The sequence below is a fragment of the Primulina huaijiensis genome, chromosome 2 (genome assembly GCF_012295235.1).
Source record: "Primulina huaijiensis isolate GDHJ02 chromosome 2, ASM1229523v2, whole genome shotgun sequence".
In the NCBI taxonomy this organism is placed as follows: domain Eukaryota; kingdom Viridiplantae; phylum Streptophyta; class Magnoliopsida; order Lamiales; family Gesneriaceae; genus Primulina; species Primulina huaijiensis.
This window is the reverse complement of record NC_133307.1, coordinates 1,560,816-1,573,206: the sequence shown is the minus strand read 5'-3', so window position 1 is coordinate 1,573,206 and position 12,391 is coordinate 1,560,816. Positions and strand designations below refer to the sequence as shown.

At 31.4% G+C, this 12,391-nt stretch overlaps 1 protein-coding gene across 1 annotated transcript; it reads left to right on the top strand.

Annotated features, from left to right (window-relative positions):
- The first annotated feature begins 8,262 nt into the window (after positions 1–8,262).
- On the top strand, positions 8,263–11,956 carry LOC140963404 (putative inactive disease susceptibility protein LOV1). The gene is made up of 4 exons (XM_073422718.1): positions 8,263–9,365; positions 9,446–9,589; positions 9,772–11,574; positions 11,765–11,956. Exons 1-4 carry the CDS (start codon positions 8,387–8,389, stop codon positions 11,830–11,832), a joined length of 2,994 nt encoding a protein of 997 aa, XP_073278819.1. The 5' UTR covers positions 8,263–8,386; the 3' UTR covers positions 11,833–11,956.
- Positions 11,957–12,391: the final 435 nt, after the last annotated feature.

The following is a 12,391-nucleotide window of genomic DNA, read 5'->3' as shown; positions in this document are numbered from 1 at the left end:
TCGGAGAAGCGAAAACCAAGTAGCTGACATGTTTACCAAGTCCCTCAAACTACCTGGTAAACATGTCAGCTACTTGGTTTTCGCTTCTTTCCATTGGTGTATTTCCATATAAAAGGTTCATTGCTCAATAAATAAGATATATAGGAAAAAAAAAAAATTCTTCTCTTTGTTTGATTTATATTTTATTATCTCACTTTCTTAATTTTTTTATCAGTGTAAATTCTGAACAGCTAACCACAAATTTATATGTTCATTTAACTAGAAGTTTAAAAAATAAAGTTCGAACCATTTTTGGTTATAAAACGTATATGTTTATTTAACTTGAAGTTTAAAAAAAATAAGTTTGAACCATTTTTTTATAAAATGTAGAAAAGATATTGTAGGTTTAAAAAATATTATTTGCAGTCTACTTTTTCATGTGAAAGAATGCATAGTAAAAAAAATATGTAAAATATTAATAATATTCGAATTTTTATTTAAATAATGCATACTTATGTATCAATTAAATAAATAAATTAAATTAAATTTAAAAATCTATCAATTATAAACTAATAATGGGAAAAAGAATGCATTGTGATGTATCAATATATCAATTAAATAATTGATATAAATTAACTTTATTTAACTTGAAGTTTAAAAAATTATGTCTGAACCTCTAACCACAAATTTATATGTTTATTTAAATTCAAGTTTAAAAACTAAAGATTGAACCATTTTTTGTTATAAAAATATAAAATATAAAGTAGGTTTAAAACATACTAACCACAAATCTATATGTGCATTTAACTTGAACTTTAAAAAATTAAGTCTGAACTACTAACCACAAATTTATATGTTTATTTAAATTCAAGTTTAAAAACTAAAGATTGAACCATTTTTTGTTATAAAACATATATGTTTATTTAACTTGAAGTTTAAAAAATTAAGTATGAACCTTTAACCATAAATTTATATGTTCATTTAATATGAAGTTTAAAAAATTAAGTACGAACCATTTTTGGTTATAAAACGTAAAAAGATATTTTAGGTTTAAAAAATATTAATAGTAGTCCACCTTTTCATATGAAAGAATGCATAGTAAAAAAATATGCAAAAATATTAATGGTATTCGACTTTTTTATTTGAAAGAATATGGTAACGTATCAATTAAATAAATTATTTAATTAGGTAATTAAATCAGAAAATTGAAAAGTTAAATAAATAAAACATTAATTAAGTAATGGTGGGAAAAAATTTAATTAAGTGAATTCACAAATCAAACTTCACTTTTCACGTGAACGAATGCATAGTAAAAAAATATGCAAAAAATATTAATAGTATTCGACTTTTTTATTTGAAAGAATATATAATTATGTATCAATTAATTATCAATTAATTAATTAATTAAATTAAAAAAATTATCAATTATTAAGTAATCGTGGGAAAAAGAAACCATAGTAATGTATCAATTAAATAAATTAGTTAATTAGGTAATTAAATCATAAAATTGAAAAGTACATAAATAAATAATTAAATAAATAAAAAAATTAATTAAGTAATGGTGGGAAAAATGATAACTAAGTAAATTCACAAATCAAACTCATATATTTATATAAATAATATATATTTGTTATTTATTTTTGAAACATATTTTTATACATAAAAACTTTTGCGAGACGGTCTCACAAGTAAATTTTGTGAGACGAATCTCTATTTTGTTGACCCATGAAAAATTCTTACCCTTCTGAATTATTAAAAAAAGCATAAAACTCTGTATGTCAAATTTAAGATATTTTAAAACTCCTTGTTTTAAAAAAATCAGATACATTTCCGTCATTTACATGGATTTTTATGCCTCGACTTAAAAAAAATAAGGTTATAAAATATCATTAATTTTGTATAGAGGTTTATGTTTTTTAAAATTTTTTTATAGGGGTTCTTAATGTTATTTGTCCAAAATATTTTTGACCAATTCTTTATTCTATGTTATTTTATTTCGATTACAATGTGGAGTTTTGGTATCGCCGTAGTTGTTGTTGCAGTTGTAGTTGTAGTTTGAGGGATATAATTCTTTCTCCATTGTGAAAGAGACGTGTTATTAAGTACTAATATCTCACTCATGCGATACACAGATTATATCCCGTGTATATAATATGAAAATTTTGTCTACACACATGAAACAAAAACACAAACTAATTTGATGGTGACTAATACAATTAACGACCAAAAATAATATTATTGTTGGATGTATTTGAAAAATAAAATCGATAAGTATATATATTTAGTGGGTGCAATAATTGTCCTTGCTGGTAGAGCAATCGAACCGTGGTGCTTGAGCTGCTGTGCGGTTTAAAAGATTTGAGTTGTACCATTACCACTAGCTATAGCTTTTGGTAAAGCGGCAATCGCTCGGTCCTACAATTGGTATCAGAGCCAAGGTCACGGGTTCGATTCCCATTGATTGCAAGGAGTGCAATTATTGGGAGGGAGATTGTTGAGTGCAATAATTATCATCGAACCGTGGTGCTTGAGCTGCTGTGCGGTTTAAAAGATTTGAGTTGTACCATTATCACTAGCTATAGCTTTTGGTAAAGCGGCAAACGCTCGATCCTACAATATTTTTATATGTTGGGTGTGTATATATATATCTATAATTTTATTTCTTCAGCAATTTAACTACGACTCATATATTCAACATGAAGATAGATGTTTATCTAGATTTCCAATGGCTAGATGGAAATATTTCATCTTGGCTTTCTTGTGTTGTTCTTTGGGATCTCCGGGATTGATTTTATTTTATTTTTTTTAATGTAAAAAAAAACATGAAGATAGATAGATAAAGTGCAGTAGGGCGCCTGAATGGCTGAATGCCGATATATGTACGAGATGAGACACATAACTAATTGGCACTACTTGTAAATCAGCCATAAATTTCTATATGTATTTGAAAAGAACACAAAAATTTTGTAAGACGAATCTTCTATTCGAATCATTCATGAAAAAATGTTATTTTTATGTCAAAAATATTACTTATTATTGTAAATATGAGCAGGATTGACCCGTCTCACGGATAGAGATCCGTGAGACCAGTGGCGAAGCCAGAAATATGGCTCTGCTCGGGCTAGAATTTTAAACTCTAGAATTTTTTAATATTTTAAATTAATCTATCCGGGCTAGTATCATATTATTCCAAAATCATACCAAATTTACATATAAATTGTTCAAAAAAAATTGGACTTTAGCCCGGGTATTCATATATGTGCCTTCGTCCGTGCGTGAGACTATATCATAAGAGACCAATTTTTGAAGAAATATTGCATTCATGTATATTGAGTGTTACATGGTTCAAACAATTAAAACAAAATACTATGATTATTGTTAATATATGCATTACATGCATGTTTGTACAATTCATTTTTTTATGGGTAAGTGTTTGCGGAATTTAGAATTCTTTTTTTATAAAACTACGAGTAATTATATTGAAAATATTTATGATTATTTACTGTAGTTTGTAATAATCGTTTGGATGATGATCAATGATTTTTAAAGAAAGATAATGATGTAATTATATTAAGCACATTTATAATTTGTATAGATAAATTATTGAATTTTTCACTTTTGAGAAGTCAATGAGATATAATTTATTAAATGAAAAATATTATTATTTTTCTAAAAGGACATAAACAATTTCGTGAAATTTAATTAGAATCACAAAGTATGATATCATATTTTTATAAATAGTACAAATAATAAACATTTATTAATTTTGATATAGAAATAAACATATTTAATAAATTTAGGTAACATGTCTCGGTTGATTCAAATTACATATGCATCGAATTTTTGCTCAAAAATTGTTATTGTAGATTAATACTAGTAAATCATGAAATGGAAAACCCTAATATAATCTCACATAAATTTTATTTTTATAACTAGAAAATAAATAAATACAATATATATTGTATATATATGCACACAAATCACATTTCACGTTGACCATGTTAACAAATTAAATTACATTCTTTCTTTGATTTCTAGATTCGGTTTTCTTCATCGAAGTTTCATTATAAAGAACATAAAAAGCAATAATATTAATTAGAGACGATGATCTCACAAATCTTTATTCATGACACGAGTCAATCTTACACATATTTAAAATAAAAAAAATAATTTTTGGCAAAACAAATAATATTTTTTCATGGATAGCCCAAATAGAATATCTATCTCATAAATTGACTAATAAAACAATTTCACAACAGTTTTTGTGTATTAATTATCGTTGAAAATGTCAATATTTTGGTCCATTTAGGCGTTTGTAGCCGAAAGTTGCATTTATTTGACTCGGACATATATATTCCTGGAAATTCAAATTTCTGATAAAAATACAAATTAAAGTGTAATATAAAAAGTTTTACGAATGGTACAAACATAAATTTTCATAAACATACCTCATTAAATTAATTATTACTTGTCGTATTTAAAATGAAACAATCTATTACTTCCTCGAAGTGACTAGATAACTATGTTCAAATGTAATGAGCGTACAAAGAGTGTAAATTTTTTTGGGGTTACTATCATTTGTGTAAAAAATTAAAACATTTTCTAAGATTTTTTTTATAATAATTAAAATAATTATTTTGGTAAATTTTTGAAATTTATTTTTGTTTATAACATGTTTTTTAAAATTTTTTATATTAAGTACATATAATATGGTAATGTTATGATCGCGCTATGATTAAGATGATGGAGTTTAAAAGAATTAAATCGAGCCAAATACAAAAAAAAAAAAATTAAGATTATCATTCGAGTTCAAATTGTTTTTCAAATAATTAAATATTTTTGGCTCAAATGTAGCTCATGTTTGAGCTCAACTTGAAATATTCTAAGTTGTTTGTGAGCTATTTGAACTATAAATTGAAAATAAAAGTCATTTCAGAATTGTATAAAATTAATTCAATTTATAAGGTGTATTTCAAGTTATTTGGGCTACATTGGATGTTATCTAGACAAACTGATGGTTGCAAGATCAAACGGATTGCACAAAAAACAATAATCAGTTGGGCATGAATAGTTGCGGTATTTAGGTCAGCCTGATCAATTCGGTTATCCAAATGTAAACATTCAATATGTGTTACGAAACTAAAACGATGACAAATCATATTCACAAGTCAAATCTGAATTAGAGTGTAAGATGCTGATAAATGATGATGACAATACAAGTTCTACGCATGCTGAAATAAGCAATGTTGATTTCAACAGACTTCATCAATTTGGTTTAGTTGAGCAGACGAGAAAAACTAAATGACCAGTTTAGCTGATGAACAAAACTGAATGACCAGTTGAGTAGACGAGCCAAACTGAATGACCAGTTTAGTAGGTCGAGTTTAGCAAATGAGAAAAACTGAATGACCAGTTGAGCAAATGAACAAAAATGAAAGACCAATTTAGCAGGTTTAGTTTAACAAATGAGCAAAAATGAATGACCAGTTGAGGAGACGAGCCAAATTGAATGAGCATTCTAGCATACTAGCCAAACTGAATGTTCAGTCTAGCTGAAGAGCCCAACTGAACAAAAACGTCAAAATCAGTTAGGCTCGGAAAAAGTGGCCAGTAAGGCGGTAATGATCGTTTCAATATCAGAAACAATACAGAGACTTTTCAAAATGTCATATTCTTGTGTCTAACCTACATATCATTCTTGGAGCCTAAAATACAATATCTTGAAGATCAAATACAAGCCTTGGAAGGGGATTCAGAATATTAGCAGCCTACATGAAAAAATTAGCTAGAATGATAGTAAGTCCAATGTATGAGGATATATTTGAGAAATAAATATACTGTAAATGATTAAATCCTCACACACAATCACCCACACATATACATGAAAGTTGAGCTTCAAAATTTAGTTGAGTGAGTCTTTACACAAAGACACTAAAGATTGTGCTTGTAGTCTAGGCGTAAGAGACGTTAAACATTATGCGGAATGTGATGTTGCAGCCTACAATCGAGAGTGTACTAAGAGTTTCAATTAGACAAGAGATAAGTCCTAATTTGAAATGGGTTTCTACAAGGAGTCGTATAAATCAAAGTCTTCTAGTGGTAATTTCCTAGGGATAAATGAGTGACACAAGAGTTTTTAATCTCCGAACATCCATAAACAAATTTGTGTCTATTTATTTATTATAGTTATTTATTTGTTACTGTTTTTAATATGTATTGTTGAAACATTTTATGTGTATTTCAAATATCAAAATATTCATACCAATGTTTGATAAAATGCTTCAACCAAAATGTTTTTACTCATTCAACTTTCATATCTTTTAAATGCTTTACATAATGCTTAATTGGTTTTTACAAATGATTATTTTGAGTAACTTCCGCTTGGTTTGAAAACCAAACTCTAATTAATTAATCGGTGTTCAATATTTCAAGAACCGAGATATTGTAGCTCAACGATTATCCTACAATCGATCCAATCAGATTATATTGCATTTAAAAAATATTAAACACTAAAATAAATTGAGATCGAATTCCACTGAAAAATATTAAATATATTTAAGATTAACTCAAATTTGATAGGTTCACATGTACAAATTCAAGATATTTTAAAACGGGCAAAAAAGCTTATAAACCAACTTGATTCATTTAGAACTATTTACCATAATTCCTTCTTTTATTATACTTTCAATAGATTATAAGTAATTTTATTTGATTATTTATTGTGCAAAAAAAGGAAAAAAAAAACTGGATTTAAACATGAAAATAAACTTATATAATTACCAATAAAATAATTAAAATCTGGGACAGAGTTATGAGATTTAAGTAAACTCGCTCCACCATTATATATATCTATATATATTTACAAGTATATATATGTGCATATATATTATTGATAATACATTCATATTTTTTTATTATATTGAATAATAAATAACTTAATTCATAATGTTAGGATCAAAAGAATGGTTTAGAGGGGGTGGATAAACAATAACAGAAATTTCAAAATTAATTTAGTTGAGTTAGCAATGTCAAGTTGTAAATCTCTTCAGTTGAGTGTACAATAAACCAAGAGTAGAATACTTTGCGGAAAGGCTTACTGAAACTATTCGAACACGGAAGATAGCTAAGATAAAAACAGTTTAATTATCAAAACGATACGACAGAAAGTAAAAAGCACATACATTTTTATGTATGTTTGGAAATTTGAATAATTCATATGTCACTCATTCTTCCACATAAGAAATATTTTACTTAAATACTTTGTTAATTATTAGTAATTTGCAACAACTCAATTCAACATGATTTATCTCTTGCATACTGAAACTCCTAAACATTTCTCAAACTTAAACAAATGATCAATAGGAGACTTAATGTCAATTACAAGTATTTCACAATAAAATATACTAGTATGAATTGATCCTCAATGATGAGATATAGATCTTTGAATGTGTACTAAATAAATAGTTCGAAGAGTTTGGCTGTAAAGAACTTGAAATTCAAAATAATGCTTCGCAAATAAGGATTGTTTGACCATTGAAATTTCATTTGACCGATCTATTTATAGTCTTCGATCTCAACGATAATGAATTTCAATCTGATTCATTTCCAAATAGAACGGTCGTTGTGTCATGTCATTGTCGTTTCTGATAGATCGTATATCTTGGATAATGCAGTGAACTCTAACATTCTAATGGACCGATAAAGCTATTATTAAATATCTTATCGGATATTTTAGTAAGGCTCCGAAAATTAATGAAGGACAACCTCAGGTAATGTTCACCAAACCTTAACTGATTCAGTTAGACAGGGTCATCAATTGTCCTCTAATCAGTGACACTTGAATCATTTAGCTTCAAAATCATTTTTGATCTGGATTAGTTGGATTGGCTATTAGTTTGGCTCATGAAACATTAACACATAAATTATTAGTTTCTCTTATGAATTCAGTTCGGTTAAGCTGTATTAATTCTTCATAAATTTCACGTCTTTTGTTAATCATCCAAAACTTAATGGTTCCAATACATAATTTTAGTTCATAATATGTTACGATTGAAATAATTTTATTGTATTATGATATTTGTATATTTAAAAATATATTATTATGATTTTTTATATTTGAATTGGATATAAATTAATAGAATTTTTTTTTTAATTGTGGGTTCATGTGGAATTGAACACGTCTAATTTTGGGACAGCGGGTCATAAAAGTGAGGAAGGGCCGACCTAAACCCGCCCTTAGACGTCCCCACAAACAACTAAAAGGAGCAGATTCCATTCCAGCACACGTTAACGACGACTTGTGGAAAAAAAATATTATATCAAAGTCAACTTTTCCGAGTAAAAATTTTCACATTTATTTTGAAAAATTTGTTTTAGCAAAAAAATTGCTTCTGGTTTTACACCAGCAATGGATGTATACATAGCAATTTATGCTATCCAAAGCCTTCTTAATGAGCTGCTAGAGGAAGATTTAAAAAGCTTGACAAAATTACAAGGTCGAATCGAGCTTATTCAGACGAATCTGTCCAAGTTAATGTCCATTTTGGAGATTGCGGAATCCGGTCAAGAATCTGACGAAGGAACCCGAAAATGGGTTGGAGAGACAAGACAAGCTGTGTATGAAATAAAATTCTTACTTGATTCATCAAGAAAAGAAGGAAGCGTTTTCAAAAGAAGCCACAGTTTCAAGGATGTTGGGTCGATGATCAAGGTTGTTGAGGATAAGATCACTGCCCTTGAATCAGATTCACGAGTTCGACATATAGAACCGAGGCAACTGCGAATCCAGAAGCAGAGGAGAACACATTTGCATCAGGCAGTGCCGGATTTTGTCGGCCTTGAGGAGGATTTGGAGGCGTTAGTGGAGCGTCTGGTGGGAGATGATAGAGTTCAGGATTCGCAAGTCGTGTGCCTTATTGGGGAGACTGGTGTTGGTAAGACAACCCTCGCGAAAAGGATTTACTATCATGAAGAAATCAAGAATCATTTCCAAGCTTTTGCTTGGATCTATGTATCTCAGCAATGGAAGCTGGAGGATGTCCTGCAATGGATTTTATTCAATCTCGAGCCCGAGAAGGGGAAGAAACCCGATAGAGTATTTAAAGTTCACGAGCTGGTTAACGAGCTTTTCGGCGTTCAACAAAGGAAACGATGCCTTATCGTGCTTGATGGTTTATGGTATAATGGATTCTGGGATTTACTCAGACCGGCCTTTCCGACCAAACAAAACCGAAGCAAAGTTCTGATCACAACACGTAGCGTAGAAATCGCTGATCACATCGATCAAACTCACGTGGGATGTTATCTCTACAAGCAAAGGCGTTTAAACGAAAAAGAGAGTTGGGAGCTACTTAAGAAGAAAATCGGCCACAGACTAAACATTGCAGGTATCTTTTTGGGACCAAAATTTTCAGCAAGTTCAGGGAGTTTTCCAATTTATAAGTTTTCCCGATGCATTGTTTTACAGGAGAATACGGCGAGTATGACGATGAGGATGAGAATGACGATGGAGCATCAAGTATACAAAGCTTTGGGACATGCGCGTCTGTTGAGGAAGAGGACGACTCCACTGATTTTCTTGATATATCTACTCCAGAAGACGGTATTCAAGGTATGGTGATTAATTCGATACCGCATATGTTCAACATACTAAGTCTATCCGATAAAATATTTGATTGGGGGAGAAATGTTTGAAACAAAATGGCTTAGAAAGCTTATAAGTTCTTAGAAACGGTGAGCCCGGAGTTCCATTCTTAAATGAGTCCTAATCATGATCTTTAATATACCTCACAGACCCAAAAAATCAGCTAGAGGTGGAGAGAGTAGGAAACGAGATTGTTGATCGGTGTGCAGGGCTGCCACAAGCTATCGTGCTGCTCGGGGGAATCCTAACGACTAAGTCTACAATAACGGAATGGAAAATGGTGCATCAAAACTTGGATTCATATTCCAGAAGAGGAAGGAGCTCTCAAGAAAAAGCAGGGATACGTGATGTTTTATCACTGAGTTATCATGACCTACCATATCAGCTCAAGCCATGCTTCTTGTATATGGGAAACTTTCCCGAGGATTATAAAATTCCCACTCGGAAACTCTACTTTTTGTGGGCTGCTGAAGGCTTTTTACCATCAGAATCAACAGGTGGCGAGAATCAAGAATCGATCGCGGACACAGGGGAGCGTTACTTAGGTGAACTAGCTGAAAGGTGCATGGTTAAGGTGGTGGTGGACGAGTTAACTGGACGATTCAAGACTTGTCAGCTTCACGACTTCACGAGGGAGTTATGCCTTTTAAAGGGCAAGGATGAAAATTTCTTGAAAAGGGTTCCTTTTAGCCATGAAACAAATTCGATAAGTTCCCCATCTTCGTCATCTACTGTTGCATCGACCCGTAATGCGCACAGACTTTCCATTGCAGTAGAATATGATTTCAACAATTGTTTTCCTACTGCAAAGCTCGACAACATCAGGTCAGCATTGTTCTTTTCCAGGCTTAGTGACAGAAGAAATCTTCAGCCTACACTTGAATTGCTATGCATTGAATCTAAACTTCTAAAAGTGTTGAGCCTCGAAAGGTTCGATTTTGGCAGAAAACTATCCAAGGCTGTTGGGGATTTGGTCCACCTAAGGTACCTGAGTTTAAGAGGTTCAAAGTTTCACGAACTGCCACATTCCATAGGAAATCTGAAATACTTGCAAACGCTTGATTTACGGCTACCATTTTCCGTATGTTTAACAATTCCCAATGTCATACGGAACCTGAATCAGTTGAGACACCTGTATCTCCCTCCATCACACACAAGTACAGAGAAGTTGCAGCTAAGTCATTTATGCAACCTGAACATCCTTAAAAACTTCGATACACGTGTCTCAGACTATAGGGATATCTTCAAACTAACTGCGCTTCAAAAACTGTCTGCAGTAATAGAACTGGAAACCGAGAGACTTCAGGCAGTGTGTACATACCTAAGCATGAATTCTACTCGTCTAAGAGACTCCTCTTTACGTGTCCGCCACTTCTTCCAGTCCGAAAGAGAGTTGAATCTCCTGAGGCAACTTGTGGGGTGCGGTAATCTTCGTAAACTAGATTTGATTGGTACTATAAATAAGCTACCCGAACATGGCTTATTCACTCGAAGCCTTGTCAAATTAACCCTGAGAAACAGCATGCTCAAAGAAAATCCAATGGCTACACTGGAGAAGCTGCCTAATCTGCATTCCCTTTCGCTACGTAAGAACGCAGTTGAGACGAATGAGCTTCATTGTACTTCTCAGGGATTCCCACAACTAAGAATTCTTGAAATTCAAGGGCAGAGAAGAATAGAAAATTGGACAGTAGAGGAAGGAGCAATGCCTAAACTTCGAAGTCTGAAAATTGATGAATGTGTCAATTTGGAAATGGTTCCTGAAGGAATTAGATATATTGCAACATTGAGGGAATTGGTGATTGCTAACATGCCTGATTCCTTCAAGAACAGGGTTCAGGTGGTCCGGGAAGAAGTAGGCGAGTCTTCTGCTAGAACTGAACGTAACTTGTCAGTCAAAATGTTTGAGACCAGCCCAGATTACACGACACAACTGGAACATCGGTCACCAGGTACAAACCAACACATACTAATCATTGTCATCATCATCATATCCATAGATGTAACTCTGGAATTTTGTCAGGAGTTGAGCGCGCTACTCATCCATCCCAAAAGACCATCTGTTACTTCAGTTTTTCTGCATTTTGCATACACCTATATGAGTCGTGCATTGACACGCGTCGTCGTTTTTTCCCCAAACAGGAAGCACTTCTGCTGTTCTAAGAAGTTTTTCTCCAAAAATATTGCCTAAGGAATGGGAGAATGCATAAAAATATCTGCAACAGACAAAATGCAGGAGCGACGTCAAACGAACAACACACTCCAGGAGTCATATTAAGCTTGAGATCCGACTCCCAACAACAAGAACTGCATATGGCAATTTAGTTCTTGTTTGAAGNAGTTTGTATATGGTATAGGTCAAGACCCTCATAAATACATGGCTTCATTTATCCAATTGAGATGATATTTATTTCAAAATTTTAGAAAGGGAATAGCTAACTTTGTACATAAATACATTACTCCAATTATTATTATTATTTGTTTAATTTTCATGACCCTCAAATTTCTTTTGTATTTGTCTTGGTGATCTCCACCTTTTTCTTATTTTTTTGTATGAACGTTAGATTTTCCATTTCAATAATTTTTTTTTTGAAAGGACCATTTCAATAATTGACCTCAAATAATTGCTTATATGCTTCGTACCACTTCTTCCACATATTCTCTAACATAAATAACCGGTCGATTATATAATTCTTTCAAGGTTTTGATCTATTAAAATCTAACAGCTATAATTGGACCAATTCTTGTGCTACAATTGGTTTGGGTGCA

Bases quoted from the DNA above. Each gene is read 5' to 3' on its own strand.
- LOC140963404 (XM_073422718.1), top strand. From the start codon at position 8,387: ATGGATGTATACATAGCAATTTATGCTATCCAAAGCCTTCTTAATGAG. The intron at 9,366-9,445 runs GTATCTTTTTGG...ATTGTTTTACAG, and splicing joins CCACAGACTAAACATTGCAG to GAGAATACGGCGAGTATGAC. The intron at 11,575-11,764 runs GTACAAACCAAC...TTCCCCAAACAG, and splicing joins ACTGGAACATCGGTCACCAG to GAAGCACTTCTGCTGTTCTA.